Source organism: Topomyia yanbarensis, chromosome 3 (genome assembly GCF_030247195.1).
Source record: "Topomyia yanbarensis strain Yona2022 chromosome 3, ASM3024719v1, whole genome shotgun sequence".
Lineage (NCBI taxonomy): Eukaryota > Metazoa > Arthropoda > Insecta > Diptera > Culicidae > Topomyia > Topomyia yanbarensis.
The window spans coordinates 293,983,874-294,001,806 of record NC_080672.1 but is presented as its reverse complement, the minus strand read 5'-3'; the positions used below and the strand labels follow the sequence as shown (position 1 = coordinate 294,001,806).

The window sequence follows — 17,933 nt, the reverse complement described above, 5'->3', positions numbered from 1 at the left end:
CTTGTATTTCCGAAAATCGATTTATTTTCTTTCGGATTTTTTAAATTCCAAATGGAATCTATGTTTCTGTTTAAGTATGGGGGAATGAGGGCAGTTTCTAATGTGAACAGCGAAATAAATTTGATGAAAGAAATGCTTAAATTGATTATTTTTATGGAAAATAGTAAATGGGATGCGCCTTTTTCAAATTTTGCTCCATTCGAGCCGCCATGACATCACCAAATCACCACAAAATTTGCTTATGAGTTCAATATATGGGAGCTGTCAAGTTGTCCCCGGGCTGGTAATATGCCTCCCATTTTGGTTTAAACTCAAGAACAATTTTCAAAACAGAATTTGATTGATTAGTTTAACTCGTTTAACCAATTTTATCAATCCTGTAATCTAAAAAGAATTTTCGAATTATACTGAACGTGGTGAATTTGGCACCACTTGAAACTGGTATAATCAACCTGCACAAAGCATTGCATAATGCGGGGTTATTTTTTGGAACAACATGTGTTATCATTCAGCCCTTCGTTATGCAAAATCACGATATTATGACAGATGGGAAAAGCGCGGCGTTCCACGGAGCGCGGCCGTTACTTTCAATCGGAAAAGGACTTTAAATTTCACGTGACAAGTTTTTTTTGGCTTTCAAAATATCCTCTGTGTATGCAATGCACAACATTGCGCTTGCAGACATACAGGGCATTCTGTACTTAAAAAGGCATTGTCACTAGGTGTTCATTTTACCACCACGACATGTTCGTTTTACCCACACGCTATAAACATGTCTTATTTTTGGACATGTTTTAAACTCAAGAATAATGGTTGAAAAAATATTTTAATGTTGAAGAATTTTCACCAATTATGTACAAAACATGTCTAACAAGAAGCATACAAGGTGATCACTAATTACATGTACTTAGAGATTAATGACTTTGCTTAACATGTTCATTTTACCACCAGTTCCCCTACTTTAGGAAAGTTACAATAATGACAAAATATAACTAGAAAGCTTGATCTATACATGAAAAGTGATTATATTATCTTAAATTTGATTTTTCTTCACTGGTCCAGGTTTTTTTCCACACACAATTGAAAGGTTTTTACAATTTTTAAAAGCTGATCTTGTGCTTTGAAGATTTAGTTCCGTATATTAGTTCGGTTACGGTTTTCTGGCTTCTTTCTTCAGTTCTTGTCAAATAAGTTTAATCGGATTCGATCACCTACTACAAATGGAATGACCTGATAACCAAGAAGGTGTGATTCAATATGTAACATTCGATGTTGATTGGTTGTGCTTAAGGTTCAAGTTACCTTTTTTAAGCATGTGTTAGAATTGAACGCTTGGTAGTGTGCGTAGGAAAATTTGTGTTCAGCTTTGCCACCGGATTATCCATTTAAACCTTTTTAAAACTCTAAAAGAAGAATATCAGTCGATTTATTAGATCATCACGATTCAATTCATGCAAAATACCTGCTGGAAAAACCATCGGCTTAGCTAAATGGTGCTTTTGAAAAAGTGGCTGTGGTTTTTTCATTGCGCAGTTGTGTTGCGTACCCCAGCTCGGTGTGGTAGTGTGATAAAAAATCACAGCCACTTTTTCAAAAGCACCATCCAGCTAAGCCGATGGTTTTTCCAGCAGGTATTTTGCATGAATTGAATCGTGATGATCTAATAAATCGACTGATATTCTTCTTTTAGAGTTTGGAAAAGGTTTAAATGGATAATCTGGTGGCAAAGCTGAACACAATTTTTCTTACGCATACTACCAAGCCTTGAGGTAACTTGAGCCTTAAACTATACGTAAGAAATATATTTGATTTATTATTACTCTAAATGCACTAAGAAAACTACAAGGGGCAGCCCTATGGGGTTGCACGAACTGTAGACGCAGGACTATACTACTTAGTGTAAAATATTTATTTTCTTAGTACTTAGTGTGTGGGAAAAACACCCGGACCGATGAAGAAAAATCAAATTTTAGACAATATAATCACATCTCATGTATAGACCAATCTTTCCAGTTGCTCTCAAACAGATCCCAAAAGTTCAAACACCCTTGGATAACCCTAAGTTTGTAGATGTGTTTCGATGCCACAGGATTGTAAAATGGTTAATATCCCGATCAGAAATTCATATCAAAATTATATCAAAATAAGATATTATATCACGGCAAAATATATATCTCTTTTTGTTATAAAATATAGCTGGATAGTTGTTAAAATATCAAGTTTTTATACCAAGAAAATGTATCGGTTATATCTTATTATATCTCAGTCTTTTTAGTATAATGTATTTTGGTTGTATCTTGGCTTGATAAAATATTTATATCACACAAACGGATATTTAAGATATTTTATATCTAATTGAGCGCAGTAAATATATCTGAAAATATCAGAATTTTATCACAAAAATCAATTTTTTTATTATTTTTAATTAAGAAATCAAATATTTTCTTGTGAAAGATAATTCATTATTCTCTTTAGTACAAGTGTCTCTCAAAAAATGTGCATTTAATTTCCCTGTATTACTAATTTTATAATTTTTATTACCGACGCAGCTACTTGTTAGAACTCGCAGTTAGTTCAGCATATAATTTCAAAATTTGTTCATTTACTTTTTTACATTTTAATGACATTCAATTAGCTAGAGATTACTGGGTAGGGAAAGTTACGAAAATTAGAGCCATAGTACTCAAGTGAGAGCAAGGATGTGAAGTAAACAGGTCGGAAAACTAGAAGTGGCAGGGTCATTAGAACAGTTAATGAGGGTCGAGCTTAGGCAGTATAACTACGAATCACCCGAGTTCACTAACATGTGTCCTGGTAATGATAGACGTGTCCATCTTTACCGTGACAACCGACACGTGGTTCAATTATTTTTTTCGAAGGCGTTCCTGTTTTTCACTTCACATCCTTGATAGTTTTAAGGGACCATCCATAAATGACGTAGCATTTTTTGGGAGATTTATAACATCCCCCTCCCCCATCGTAGCATTTCGTCACAAACCTCTAAATAGCCCCCTGGTAATTACGTAGCTTGACGGTAACTCTCCCCCCCCCCCCCGACCCCGTAAAAAATAAAAAAACGATGTTAGATGAAACGGGTATGATTGTCGTGATATCACGTCAACCCCTATTCCCCTTTAAAAAAGCTACGTAGCATGACATGACCCCCTACCTCCCTGTCGTCACACAACATCACAAACTGAGTGCATAAGGAGAGTGACGACACTGTCAAAATTGGAACAATTATTATTTGTCAGTGTCATTCCAAACGAGTCAAATTCATGTATTTTGACAGGTCGTTTGTTCGTTTGGAATTTCACTGACGGATAATCATGACAGTTGTCTTCACTCTCCTTACATACACTCTGATCACAAAATACAAAACTCCCCCTACCCCATATAATGCTAGGTCATGATCCTATTCTTTCGTATGTTCTTCTCTCTTTGACTCTTCTTTAGTAGTTTACCTGCACTTGTTACAGGTTTTGCTTCCATTCCTCTTCAAGTCAGACCAAGTGTTGCTCTTTCAGCTTGTCATATGCCGAAACCCAGCTAATCAAATCTTTAAAACTCCTTGCTGCTTCGTGGCACTACATCGGCACATTTTCTCTGTTGTGATCTGTAATCATCGAGTAGCTTTACAAAGCGTACATTATCTTATGTATTTACATTCCAACATATGACAAGACAAGACCACAGGTAATGCGATTTGGAGCCAGTTCTTGGGAGGATTCATCTCTGGTGATATCGTTATAGCTTTGTCAAACTGTCTTGGAAAGATAATATTTTGTTGTACATACTATGTTGAAAAGATACGATATGGTTGATATAAATATGATATATTATTTGATATAATCATTGACAAATCAAAACATGATATAATTTTAATTTAGTCTTAATTCGTTCCAAACGACATATATCAAAATTATATGGTTATATGATATAAATATCAAATCAAGAAATAATTTTGATATTTTCTTGATATGATTTTCTGATCGGGATTACGTCATGAAAATTCAATTCTTCCGTGACATTTTTTTTGCCTGCAAAATGCCCTGTGCGTATGCAAAGCTCATGATTTGTTGGGATATTAGCATTGATCGGAAAAATGCTTTCCAACGCTGCGCATTGCATACATACAGGACATTTTGCAAATCACCAGAAGCTGTTCATTTTACCACCGCCACATGTTTAATTTACCCACTCGCTATAAACATGTCTCATTTTTGGACATGTTTAGAAATCAAGAATCATGTTTGAAAAAATGTGTTTATGACGAAGTATTTTTACCAGATATGTACAAAACATGTCTAACAAGAAACATATAAGGTGATTGTAATATCTCATTCACTTATTAGTTAGAAAATAATGATTTTGCTTAACGTGTTCATTTTACCGCCAGTTCCCCTACCTACCAACACATTCGCCGCAAACATTGAACCCAAACGCACAATGCAAAATGAGTCAACGCTGATGATGATGGGTAGAGCGAAAGAGACAACTAGTACCACCACGACACTATTAGCGCATTTCACCAAAATTCAACTCGGCCATTCCCGATTGAAAGGAACGGCCGCGCTTAGCCCATATTGAGCATTGCAAGATGACGTCATATGAGTAAAAATGCTCGAAAAAATGACAGTTCAGCGAGCTTGTTTACATGGTGTTAGAATTCGAACCGAGTTTTTTGTACTGGGTGAAACCAAAAATTTTCTAAGTCCATGTAAACAAGCTCTCTGAGCTGTCAGAAAAGTGAGGTTATACATTTTCATGCAATGCTCAATGTCATAATATCGTGATTTTGCATAGCGAAGGGCTGAATGATAACACATTTTGTTCAAAAAACAGCCCTGCGTTATGCAACAGTTTGTGCAGGTTGATTATACCAGTTGCGAGTGGGGCCAAATTCACCAAGTCCCGTAAAATTCCTTTTAAATTACAGAATTGATAAAATTGCTTGGATGAGCTAAACTAATTAATCAAATCCTGTTTTAAAAACTGTCCTTGCGTTTAAACCAAAATGGGAAGCTTATTACTAGCACTACATTATTTAATTTCAAGCGCAAATAGCAAATACATGTGCTAGTTAAACCAAAAATTTACTGGCAACATTACAGCGGCATTTAGGAAGCAGTTGGAGCGGTCGCCTGTTGGACGACACAGTGTAGCGTCCCTCCACAGCCAGTGTAACGGACTTCTAACTCAGCTACACTGGCTTTAAAAAACACAGCGCAGTGATCTGCTTCGCCAGCCGTTCAACAGGGAACTGAGCGTGTCTGGCCAAGTCCGTTCTTTAAATAGTCGATAATGACGTCATTCATAGAAGAGTAGCGCGCTAGGTACACCAATCTGTCGTACAGGGCTTGGGAAGCGCTATCTTCTGTGTGTTAATGCGCGATATTTTGACAAGGTTGTATATTATTCAATTTTTTAATGCTATGATATCAAAAATCTTTGGGTTTATCTGTTGGAATCTATTCTTAGAAGTATTTCGGGGCGATTTGAGCAAAAAATTTGAAAATTTATCGTGAGATGGCTGAATTATATGCGTTTAAAATTGGACCACTTTTCGTTACATACCATTTTTGTAGAATTTGCAGAGTGCACCCCCATATCGAAAACAAAGACGTAGTCCTACGTCAAAATAAATATTTTACATTAAGTAGTATAGTCCTACGTCTCCAATTCGTGCAACCCTATAGGGCTGCCCCTTGTAGTTTTTTTTTAAAAGGTGTTCGACAAATACACCGTGCCCTAGTTCTCCATACAAACTTTGGTTTTAAATTGTGAAGCCCCGTTCCAACTTTTTTCGAAAATTTCTTCACCAGGGGTTTCCTGGGACCTCAAACATTTTGCTTTTTGCTTCGTTTTGCTCCCCGATCGTGTGTTGAACAGTGTATCCTATTCGGATTTGTGACGGCTTAAAAGAAATCGGCTGTATTGTTTGAGATAGTAATTTGACCTTGTTTATTCTTGTTTCGTTAAACAATAGGATGCCGATTGCTACTAAATTTTGCATATGTGTTTGTGTTTAATCATTATAAGCGAAATATTTGATCCTTTTATAGAAAGATCTAATTTTAAGGTAATGTGTTCAATTGCACGGCAGGATATTTGTTTTTACATTTAATTAATACATTAAGCTCGTTAAAAAATTACATTTTTACAATTTAGTTCAGTAAATTAGTAAATTAGTATTAGGTTTAATAATACTACGTTCACACTACGAGTTGAAACGTGTTTTAACGCTATCTTGATGACATTTTACTTGTTTCTAATTATTATAACATGTTTTAACTCTGTAGTGTGAACATGGTATAAACAAGTATCAACAATGACCGGCGTAAGTAAAAACACAATTCCGATAAACTTGTCCACTATTTTACAAAAATGTTTAGTTCGTTGGAATCGAGTGCTTATATGCAACCATACGCTGTAAGGCCCCATGTAAAAGTGACTCAGACATCACTTCGTTAAAAATTTGATAACTTTTTCTAACAAAGCCGGTCTTCGATAAAGTTGTAGACAATTAAATTAATGCTTGAAAATGTGAGCTAGTGAGCTAGTGGAGATTTTGAATCAACTCAGGGGTGGATCGAATGAGTTTAAAAAATATGTTTTATCTGGGCAGTCTAGTGTACAATGATTGGATTTTATGGGACATGATTCAAACATAGAGGAGAGAATACTATGATTGAAGGTTGTTTACCTTGGTTCTGATTTGGTCCGATTTGCCGGATCAAAGATATTATACCAAAGGACCATTTTTTTATACTGAAATGTTTAAAGATTCCCTACTTCCATATGCCGAGTGAGAAACGTTTTTGAAGTATCAGCACGGACAAACAGACATAACACATTGAACAAAATTCCGATATTTCTATCGATCACATTTTTTAAAGCATTCTTACTAGCCACTAGCGCTATCTATCGTGATTCCTGCTCAACTTCTTTGCTTGTTTTAATTCAGTTTATCAACCAACACATCGTAACATTGCTGACAGACGTACACTTCATACTGATCGAAACTAAGGTACTGCTTAAACCGTATTTTCACATTCAGCCGATTTTGCTATAGGAACTTTTTAAATTTTTGCTTAAACTGAGCTGCTTTTATCTACCTCGCCGGGTTCAATAGAGAGGTGTTTGCGACATTTTTTATGCTGAATATTTGCAGCAGCAGCACCTTCTCGTAATCCAAAATAGCAGGAGTTGATCACTGTTAATTTAATCTAACGAATCTAGCTTACCCTTGTCGAGGATGTGAAGGATTTTTGTACGCTAGCGACTGGAAGTGATCGGAACATAATAAACGATTTTTTACATATTGAATTCCTTCGAGATTGAACCGTTCCAACAGTTCGTCCGAGCAACAAGGTTGCACCCAAAGCGCACAGCTGAAAACAAGCCTATTGTCTTATGGAACATTAGCAAAACTATATATAAATTACCTACATTTGTGGATTGCGTGGAAACCGGAAAAACGATTTTTCAATTGTTGCATCTTCTCTGTTTTGACACATCACAAACTTGTACCGGCGACCCATTTTTACTTTACCCAACTACTACGTGCAAGCTTCTAAGAATGCACCGTAGCGCCACCACACTAAGTGTGGCGTTCCTGCACACCAACATATTTAAAAAATTACTGTTTTCAACATGGGCGATGTGTGTGTTACGTGGGTAATAAATAAATAATGGAACGGATAATACCGCACGTAATTAAGTGGCTAGCTCAATTTCCGGTTGTTGAACCAAATAAAAATGTGTCATATCGTTAAAATAGAGTGTAAATAGTGTCTTCTAAGTACTACGTGAAATGCAGCTTTACTAACAAATACTAATGGTATAATTTTCAGACAGGATCATCGACTCATTAAATTCATTTTCACAGTACCGTCATCGCCGGTTACTTTACGTCACGGGGGCTACTTTACGCCAAAATAATGATTGATACTTGAGCTTCTAGTTCAAATTTAACGTTATATTTTGACAAAAGCAAAACATAGTATTACTCGTTGGTTCAACACAAATATAAAATTTGGATATAAGTTTAAGAAAATGCTTGCAAGTAATCGTAGTAGGCGGTGTAACTGAAATATAAAATATTCTCAAAAAGCATTGTAACTTAAATTCTCTTGGGAAAGAGCGATATCCTAGTCAAATTATTAGATAAGTGGATATAGGTTACGTGAAATGAACCTGTCAGTGTAATGCAATTATTTGTGTTTGTACTTTTTATCCGTATTTTTGTTTGTTTGGTGATTGGTAAAATTGGGGCTACTTCACGCCAAGCTTTACAATCTGTATATTTGATCTAAAATTTACTCTTATTTTAGGATTTGATTCTAATTCAAAGCAGATTTTTATTAACGTACTAGTTTACTTGTTTTGAAAAATAACAGAAATCAATAATTTACAAGTTGAGTAGTGTAATTGGAATGGCGCAAACATATAAAAACGCTATCGTTCTTAGAAGTATTTAAACTATGTGTATTGAAGCAATTTGTTGTGGAATGACAAATAAGCAGCGGGAAATAGTTCTACAGTGAGTCGCATGGTTAAAACCTTGCTAAACAAAAAGGTCCTCAGTATATTGGAAATGGATATCTCATTAAAGATGGATGAACTTACCTGACCATTGAATATAATAGTACCATTCCGGTTTCTGATGGAAAAGCCTTTGCACTCCGGAACACAATTAAAACCACATTCAGAAAAATACTAAAACAAGGTTGTCTAATTCATAAGGCTCCATATATAGAAAGTATATCATGAAGAGCGTTTTTTCTCGGCTTGTTGTTTTTTATTGTAGGATTTATTGACTCTCCAAAAACAAGGTTATTGGATGCGTGGTACGCAGTTCTTGTGCAGTTACGACATTCATTTGCATTTACACATAAATGACGAGCATAATCGATAACAATAAATCACGAAGTTATCATTTTGAAAAACATCTTTTTGGTGTAAAGTAGCCTCCCTTTGGGGGCGACTTGATAGGTGTAAGATATGTTTTATTAAATATATTTGTTTGGCTAGGCTGCCGATATTTTTGTTGTCCAAAATACTGATTACTGGTAGTATAAGTTATAAAGTTCATATCAAAAAGCCTCACCAACAGGCCTTATTGTTAACTCATGAACCTGGACTCTGGGAGGCGTTCCCAACACATACAAAATAGCGTCAGCAATATCATCTGCCTCTAGCATCGGAATATCTTGCGTAAGCATTTCTTGTGGCAGAATTTCAGTCTTTACAACACCGGGGCTAATGCTCTGAAATTGAATTAACATTCACAGTGATAAATCAATATTTAAGTATGTTATCGTTATCTTACCGTAACCTTAATTTTGGTACCTTCGCTTCTAAACTCGTTTCGCATTGTTTCGGTGATTGCTGTTACAGCAAATTTAGACGCCGAGTATATATTCACGCCGGGAAAGCTAGCATTATGTCCAGCGACGCTGTTAATATGAATAACGTGACCATCAATCGATCGCTTCTTCATCGATTGGTAGGCTTCTCGAGTACATAAAACCAACCCCATTACGTTAGTATCCATTACCTCTCTCAACTGGGTTGTGTTATCTGGTTTCAACAGCTGAGTCTTCCGGAAAATGCCAGCATTATTGATCAGCACATCGACCCCACCGAACTTTTCCTCAATCCACTTGAAAGTCTTCAGAATATCTTCCTCCTTCGAAACATCGCATTTGACTGCATTCAAACGGTGTTGGATCGAATCTTCCAGTTCCAGTTTCAACGCTTCCACACGCTCCACTCGGCGAGCCAACCCGATGACAATCATTCCGGCTTTAGCCAGGGCCTTTGTGGCTGCAGCGCCGATACCTGAACTTGCCCCAGTTACCACGGCAACTTTTCCTTCCCAACGTTCCATTGCAATTGCCAGTAGAGAAGTAAAACCCGTCAGAACACCTTCACTATCTTCGGTGGAATGGATTGATAGCAATGAGCTTGCAAAATATATACATCGTTATCAGTGTTCTTATCAGTTACGAAATATTCGCATTAGTTTGTAGCGCAATTTTGACAATAAGAAAACAATCCCCAAGAAGTTTTTTTAACATGATACAGCGCATCTCATGTAAAAAAAAATTTTGGTGATCAATCCCCCCGAAAGTAATTATGAAGAATTAACTCTTCAAACAAGCTTATTTAGAGATTTGGTATCTTCAGTAAAGTTGTTGAATATGATATAAGAAAAAACTTTGTGTAAGATATGACTGCTCTCTGCATTTAAAGTATATACAGTGAAACCCGGTTTTTATCAGCCCCCAATTTTGTCAGGTTTTCGATCCGATTTCGTCTGCCAGCCAGGGCAATGAGGGTATATATCTACGGAATAATGTTGAATATTTTAACTGCTATGGTTTAATAAAGGAAATAAATAAATATGTATTGTCGTTGGCCCCATTTGATCCACCAAAAATACACCAAAGGGGCTGATAAAAAGGGGTCTTCGATGTATTAGGTTATTTTCAAAAAATGTCCTTTAACTCCTTCATGCCCATGTTGTTTTTAAACAACAACGATTTTAAACTTCTGCAACTTTTGATTTGGGCAAGATTGGCTCACAGAAACAAGTAAGACTAGTAACTGTGGCTATTCCCTTTCATGTGAGTATCCACAGTTGTGATTATTACCGCTAGAACTGAAGTTATTGCGATTAGTGTTGTTATATTCCTATGGAGCAATGCTGCCAGGAACAGTTTGTGTTAACGGTGCAAATGAAATTTTGATATATGTTTGTAGTTTTGAAATATTATTGAAAACTGATCAAGCTTATCAATTTCGACGGGTTTCGACTATCTTTTTATTGCAAAAATTCTAGGAGAATTGTATTGAGCATCGGAAGCAAGGTGCTTAGAGTTAAATAAAATAAATAAAAATAAATAAATAAAAAATAAATAAATAAAAACTTCTTGATCGAAAGGTTGAGCAGATTCTAGCACTGCAAGATCTATCTTGATCAGTATTCTGCTCCTCTCGTTCAGAATAGGAGCTAAAGCGATCTAGTGTGACCAACAAGGTGATCTTCCTACCAGTGCGTCACTTTGTCTACTTTGCAAAGCAAGGTTCGGTCGATACCTGGTGCGCAAACAATATAACCTCATATCGTGCCTTACCTACCGCGAAATAGTGATGAGTGTCGGTGCTCAGAAAAAAGCAACCTCGCTGCGGTCGAACTGTGTTGCTGTTGATTTTCCAAAATGTCCCGTAAGACCAGCCATTCGGGAAGTGAAACAGTCAATAACCCTACAAATGCATCATATCAAACATTAATTATGTTCAAGAACATTTTGTGGTAATGTTAAATATAGCATCTCCGTATACATCGAAAATGACACTGTAGAAGTTCGCGTCCATGATTTGGCTCGCGTACCCCTGATAGCGTAATTAGAAGATATTTGCATTTTGTATTGAAAGAAAAAATTAATTTTGGAATCCTATATGGGCTAGAAAATCGTTGGACATGAAAGGGTTAAAACAAGTTACTCCAAAGTGTTTAAAAAGCCCGTTTCATGTTCAAAATTAATAGCGTCTGAAGTGTTCACTTCAGAAGTACTATTTTGTGTTGCTTTTGTGATTGCGCTTTTACAGGGATACACGGTTCAGTGATTCTTAATTCACCTATAAATGAAATACATTAATTCACCTATAAATAAAATACATAATTTTTCTCCCCTAGGTTGACGGAATTGACGGTATTGCAAACATCATCAAGCATATTTGTGCATCAGTTTTGAAGGACCACTGACAGACAACTTCTTTAAGATGCAATCTTAATTCCCAAAAGGGAAAATTGAATTAAACCAATTTGCGCATTAACCCTCTAGTGTCATAACATCCCAATATCAGGGCGCGTCATACTATCCCGGACAGGAATATATCGGACGTTGTGACACAAGAATAACTTCGGATGTTATTATGCATTCTTGCTTTTGGATATTATGACACACTCTCGTACGTTATCGTACACTCTCGGACGTTATGACGCTCACTGTTTTGGGACATTATGACGCAGTACCTGTGCGTCATAATATCCGACACTATAAATGCGTCACAATGTCCAACATGTTCATTGCGACATACGATCCGAAAACGACAGTGCGTCATAACATCCGGGACATTATGACGCACAACGAGTACGCCATAACATCCGAAAACGGATATGCGTCATAAGGCCTCGGACTTTATGACGCACATGTACTTTCGGATTTTATGACGCACCTCTTGTGCGTCACAATGTCCCAGACGTTATGACGCACCCCCTTTTGGAACCTTATGACCCGGTACGTTGTGACGCAGTGCCTATGCGTCATAATATCCGAAACTATGAGTACGTCATATTATCCCGGACTTTATGACGCAATACCACTGCGTCACAATATCCCAATATCAGTGTGCGTCATAATGTCCCGGACGTTATGATGCAGCACCTCTTTCGGACACTGTGTCACAGCAATGGTTTCGGATCTTTTGACGTATTATTGGTTTCGGATGTTATGACGCACCCTTGTCCGTCATAATGACCCGGACGTTATGACACACCACCTTTCGGACGTTATGATACGGTGCCCGTTCTATGGCATGACCGGGAACTCTAGTGAAATGGGAGAACTATCTCTGAACCATACACTAAACATTAAGTCCACGGTCCACGCGGGATCATTCAAGAAGACACGAACATGCAAATGGCAACATATTTATAAAAAATAATGAATAAACGCGAAGTTACATACACGCTTGCACAGTCGACAAAAACATTAACATACAAACGCTCGAGTCCTTCGCGATCATCCACACACTCTCGCCCGCGATCGTGCCAATAAGATAAAACCCAGGTGACTAAGTGAACGGTTAAGCACTTATAAATTCACAAACGCGGTCTCAGGAGTGAACCTCCAAATGCCCGTGTTCGCGCGATCATGAATCGGATACGACCGGAAGTCCCTATCCTCGGCCCTGGTATCATACGTCCAATGCCTTCAGGTGAACCAAACAAAAACATGACGCTCATATCCACTAAACAATACGTTTCATGGCGATATAAAAATCGAATTTATACAAGCGAAGTTACATACACGCGACAAATACTATAACATACAAATGCATGAGCCCGTCGCGATCATACGCGCAATCTGCACCCGCGTTCTCGCAGACATGGTAACATCCCGGTGATTATATGAACGTCTCAGCACTTATAACTATTCAATAGCGGTCCCAAGCGGTCTCTGTCAAAATGTGATCCGTACACCGAAAACTCAATATCAGAATGGCGGTCCGCGTAGCCGTTCAAGAACATCCGCGAACTTGTTACTTCATGCTGTCGGAACCGACAGTTACTTTACGCTTGTCCGGACATGCCGTAGACTCAGGTGATTCGCATTTCTAATGCCAAAAGACCCTGACTCCTACGGAAGCAGACAAAAGGTTAAGTCGCCGGTGAGCCCTAGGCTTGCATATATGATCCTTCCACGCTTTTCTAAACTTTCTCCCTTCAACACCTTGCTCTCCCTTGAATACTATGGCTCTAAATATTGAAAAATATACTTCACCTTCCAGTCCCTTGCTAATTAAATGCCGAAAAAACTGTACAAAAGATATGTTTCAATAAATTAATCTACTGAACTGAGCGGAGTTTTATCTACTAAAGAACTGTTCATTAATCGAAAGAATTGCTGTTATCTTCTAATTTACGTCAATGTTTTTAAATGCAACATTGATGGCATCACTAAAATAACTAGAAACTATTAATATGGATGAGCTCATTAATTTTAGCATCACACTTGCCTCCGACAAATCAAAGTGAACACATCGCAGTTACTTCTCCTGTGCCAAAGAGACTTTCTTTTAGATTTCTTCGTCTTTAAATTACTGCAATTTATCCGATTCCTGCGTTCTTTTGCAAAAATTTCGTCAGTGGCAGTTCCTTCTGGCAGTTGGATTTGCTATGATCTTCACAGTAATTGATTCGTTTTAAATTAGCTCAAGATATTTTTACAATTATTATCAAGCTTATAAGAGATGCATGACTTCTTGAAGAAAGCTGTAATGCTTTTTGATTACAGGTTTGTTTTACAAATTTTGGGATACATTTTCAATTAAAGTTGTTGCATCTAACGTTGAATGTTGTGCGGTTAACGAAGACGTAAGATGCTTTCGACAATACCGTTTTATTAAAGCCAAATTCAGAGGATCAGAGCGCAATTCCGAAAGCACTCGTACTGAAACTATAGAATAGATGCTCTTGAGGCGATTTAGAGTAGCTGATTCTTTGATACCTGTATATGAGTCGGGGAATTATGTTTTCCTCACCAAACGCGTATAGGGGGTCGTTCACATATATCTCTCTATTGAAAACTTCCGTATCTTCATCGTGGTTGCTGCCTTTATGTTCGCGAATATCTGATTTTTTCCTTGCTTGTTGCCTTGATTGTGCTGGCTGTAGATTTCGATATACTTGATGCAGCTTTTGCCGTTATCAACATAACCTGAATAGGGGTCACCAACTTGGTAATTGTTTCTGTTCAGCGGTTTCTGATCAGGGTAAACCGTAATGGGGCGTTTTTTTCACAGAACTGGAACGTACTAGTTTGTCCTTGATATGTGCAAAGAATACTATTTGTAATTGTACTATCGCATTATATTTTGTGCTGCATTTGTCTCAAATGTGACATCATTATCCGATCTTATAACCGAATATTGATTTTCTCACCGGCCATATATATGAAGCTCTTAATTATAGCATTGTCACACACAACCATGTTTTTAAATTATTCAAAATGAATGGTTTCGCCTGGGCCAATTTGTTAAACACTATGAGTACTGCCACCATACGAAGACCTATCTGCCAGGGTAGAACTCGATAAAGGTGACTATAGTAAATCTAACCTCCATTTCAATCTTCAGAAAATGTTCCTCATCATGAATAGTCGGTCTTATGCTAGTTATCAATATTCACAGTATTTGGCCGGAGGATCACTTCTTGTTTCTGCGACTCACTCATCTCGACAGATTACTAGGGCAAGAAGTAGTTTCCTTCTTCAGATAAGGCACACAATATAAAAGTAACTATATTTGTCGTTCACTTCGTACTGGCTCGGACAGTATAAACCACCCTGAGTTTCGTGACCATTGGTTTTGGTTATTGGAAACAGCAATCCTCTTTAACTTTTTCTCGATAATTTGTTCACACCAAACGAGCTACAAAATTATTAAAAGTCGCTGATAATCATGCTTCTAAAATTTATTTTTAAAGCATTTCAGGAGGGGCTTTAGCCCCCCCCCCCTCTAAGACTACGTCCCAATTAACAGTTAATGAAACAAAAAACTTTTCTCTTTTGTTTACTACTAATATCTGTGATTGGCGGTTTGTCCGGAATTTCTTTTCAAAGAGAATTTTGACAGTTGACTTTTAAGCCGTAATCATATGTTCGTCGAGAATTGATAGATGAGCCCGGGTGCCTAAAATTAAAAATCTTCATGATCTTTGATTGATTCTCCATATTAACAAGTCCGGTTCAGATCGAGTTTCTCAAATTATAAATTTTCTGGTTCGGGTCGGTTTTGAGTTTTTAAATTTTGAAATCGACCCGGGCTCGGGTTTTATAAAATTTTTCAATCTCGGGCTCTGGTTAGGTTTGGGTTTTTCAATTTTAAAATGTTCGTGCTTTTTCAGTTGTTTAAAATTTCGGGATCGGATTGGGTTCGGGTTTTTCAATTTTCAAGCTCTCGGGTTCGGGTTTGAAATAATTGAAACCCTCTAGTATTGATCAGCATGCAGGGATCAATATAGATTGCACAATAGTGCTCCTCATGTGATTTCCGAGCAAGGCTGGTCAAATGAACATTTTGCAATCGCAATTCGTTCTGGTCAATAACGGAGTATCGGAGCTTAGGCTTATGCTTATTTCAGTGACATACTCATAAAATAAACCTATACACATGGGAGTCAACGATCTGTGGTGTGTTAAATTGACATGCCTTCACTTTATAAAATATATTCATGTAAGTCGTTATCGTTATCGTTATTATTCTGTTTGACAGAGCTGATATATTTAAAAAAAAGTTCTAACTAGATTTCGAAGAGTTCATCCCAGACACTAATTAAAATCGGTTTGTCAATTTTCAGTGTCTCGAAATCGAACAATATCTAAATGGCATTCCTTATTGTAGAGCAACTATTTTTATTACCACAGAATTGTCTGAATTAGTTATTTTTATTTATAATTTAACCCTTAAATGCATGAATTTCATTCTTCTTTGGTACTCATTTGTCTAGATGGATACGATTTATATCTCTTTTTGGGCTTTATATCGCAAAATTTGGTAAGTTGCCAGACGGCAGCAGTATGCATTCAAGGGTTAAACCCTGTCTTTTCATGCGAAACGTGACCAACTGCTATTCACCAAACTAGATCATCTCTCCAATTGGTTTGATCGTCAGCTCGTGAACCTGCACTCGCGGAGGTGTTCCCACAACGTACAAGACAGCTTCTGCTATATCGTCTGATTCCAGCAAAGGCATTCCCGTTGCAGCTACATCCGCGGGCATAATTTCCGTATTGACGGAACCAGGACTTATACTCTGCGTTTTAAAGAAATACTGACCGTTAGTATTGATGTAATGTAATAGCATTTAATAATCACTAACCGTAACCTTCACTTTAGTTCCTTCCGTTCTCAGCTCATGGCGCATAGTTTCCGTGATGGCCGTTACAGCAAACTTGGAGGCTGGATAGATGTTCAAATTTGGAAAATTTGGCACCATATGCCCCGCAATGCTGTTGATATGCACAATGTGGCCATCCACCGAACGCTTTTTCATAGATTTGAAAGCTTCCCGACTGCATAGAACCAATCCCATTACATTAGTGTCTATTACTTCTCGCACTTTCTCTGTTTCGGCTTCAATTAATTTGGTCTCGCGTAGAATACCAGCATTATTTATCAAAACATCCACACCTCCGAATTTTTCCTCAACCAGTTTGAATGTTTCAAGAATGTTTTCTTCCTTCGAAACATCACATTTAATCGCATGTAAACGGTCCCGATCCGCTTGCTTCAGTTCCAACTTTAATGCTTCTACACGTTCTACTCGGCGAGCCAAACCGACCACGACCATTCCAGCCTTAACCAATGCCTTTGCCGTAGCGGCTCCAATTCCGGAACTGGATCCAGTCACTACGGCTACTTTACCAACCCATCGATACATCTTAATCCGCGAGAGAACTAGTAAATCCGATTTTGCAATGTTGATTTTGGCTGTATGTAGGAAGGTACTAGGTATTTTGATCGGTTGAGCGGGATGTTTTATTTATTCACCCATTATCCTACCTATCTAGGGTAGATGTGCCATAATTCGCCCCCGAAAACATTTGTTTTAAAAAATGTAAGATTTTAACAACGTTGAACTGCTATAAGTAATTTGATTTTATCATTGCTATCAAGTAATATCAAATAATCCTGTTTAAAAGTTATTTAAAACTTTCAATTAACGAAAATATAACAATATTCTGAATCAAGATGTGTTTCAATTTTCGTCCCCCTAAATTTGATCTTCGCCCCCCTCTTGCACTATTGTTTCGCCCCCGTGCTCTCTCGCACAATTCCACGAATTCTATCATGCTACAATATTGACTTATTTGACGTCTAGGACACCAACACAGTTGCAATGTGTATAGACAACATACATATAACGCTATGTTTTCAATTCGCCACCGGATTTATTGTGGTTATCACTGGAAATTAGCAAAAGTAGCGAAAAAACAAGATAGCGACAAGGTTACGAAACCGCCATTTTTAAGATTTAACCTTTTCAATTCCGCAAGGCTTCAAAAATGTAATTTGGATTGATTTTTATATGAAGTGTTCGAGCGACTATTGCTCTTGAACCAAGGAAAAACTTAGAA

General features: G+C 37.3%; 2 protein-coding genes across 2 annotated transcripts; both read right to left on the bottom strand.

Annotated features, from left to right (window-relative positions):
• Positions 1-8,793: 8,793 nt before the first annotated feature.
• On the bottom strand, positions 8,794-9,965 carry LOC131692417 (farnesol dehydrogenase-like). The gene is made up of 2 exons (XM_058979452.1): positions 9,335-9,965; positions 8,794-9,272 (listed from the first exon to the last, which is right to left on the bottom strand). Exons 1-2 carry the CDS (start codon positions 9,893-9,895, stop codon positions 9,099-9,101), a joined length of 735 nt encoding a protein of 244 aa, XP_058835435.1. The 5' UTR covers positions 9,896-9,965; the 3' UTR covers positions 8,794-9,098.
• A 6,257-nt stretch (positions 9,966-16,222) lies between these two features.
• Positions 16,223-17,504, bottom strand: LOC131690072 (farnesol dehydrogenase-like). Its single transcript, XM_058975569.1, has 2 exons — positions 16,676-17,504; positions 16,223-16,609 (listed from the first exon to the last, which is right to left on the bottom strand). The coding sequence occupies exons 1-2, from the start codon at positions 17,234-17,236 to the stop codon at positions 16,436-16,438; spliced, it is 735 nt and encodes a 244-aa protein (XP_058831552.1). The 5' UTR covers positions 17,237-17,504; the 3' UTR covers positions 16,223-16,435.
• Positions 17,505-17,933: the final 429 nt, after the last annotated feature.

What these genes read in the sequence shown, in the direction of transcription:
- LOC131692417 (XM_058979452.1), bottom strand. Translation starts at nt 9,895, where the DNA reads ATGGAACGTTGGGAAGGAAAAGTTGCCGTGGTAACTGGGGCAAGTTCA. An exon ending in GTACCAAAATTAAGGTTACG is followed by an intron (nt 9,273 to 9,334) that starts GTAAGATAACGA and finishes ATTCAATTTCAG; the next exon opens with AGCATTAGCCCCGGTGTTGT.
- LOC131690072 (XM_058975569.1), bottom strand. Translation starts at nt 17,236, where the DNA reads ATGTATCGATGGGTTGGTAAAGTAGCCGTAGTGACTGGATCCAGTTCC. An exon ending in GAACTAAAGTGAAGGTTACG is followed by an intron (nt 16,610 to 16,675) that starts GTTAGTGATTAT and finishes TTTAAAACGCAG; the next exon opens with AGTATAAGTCCTGGTTCCGT.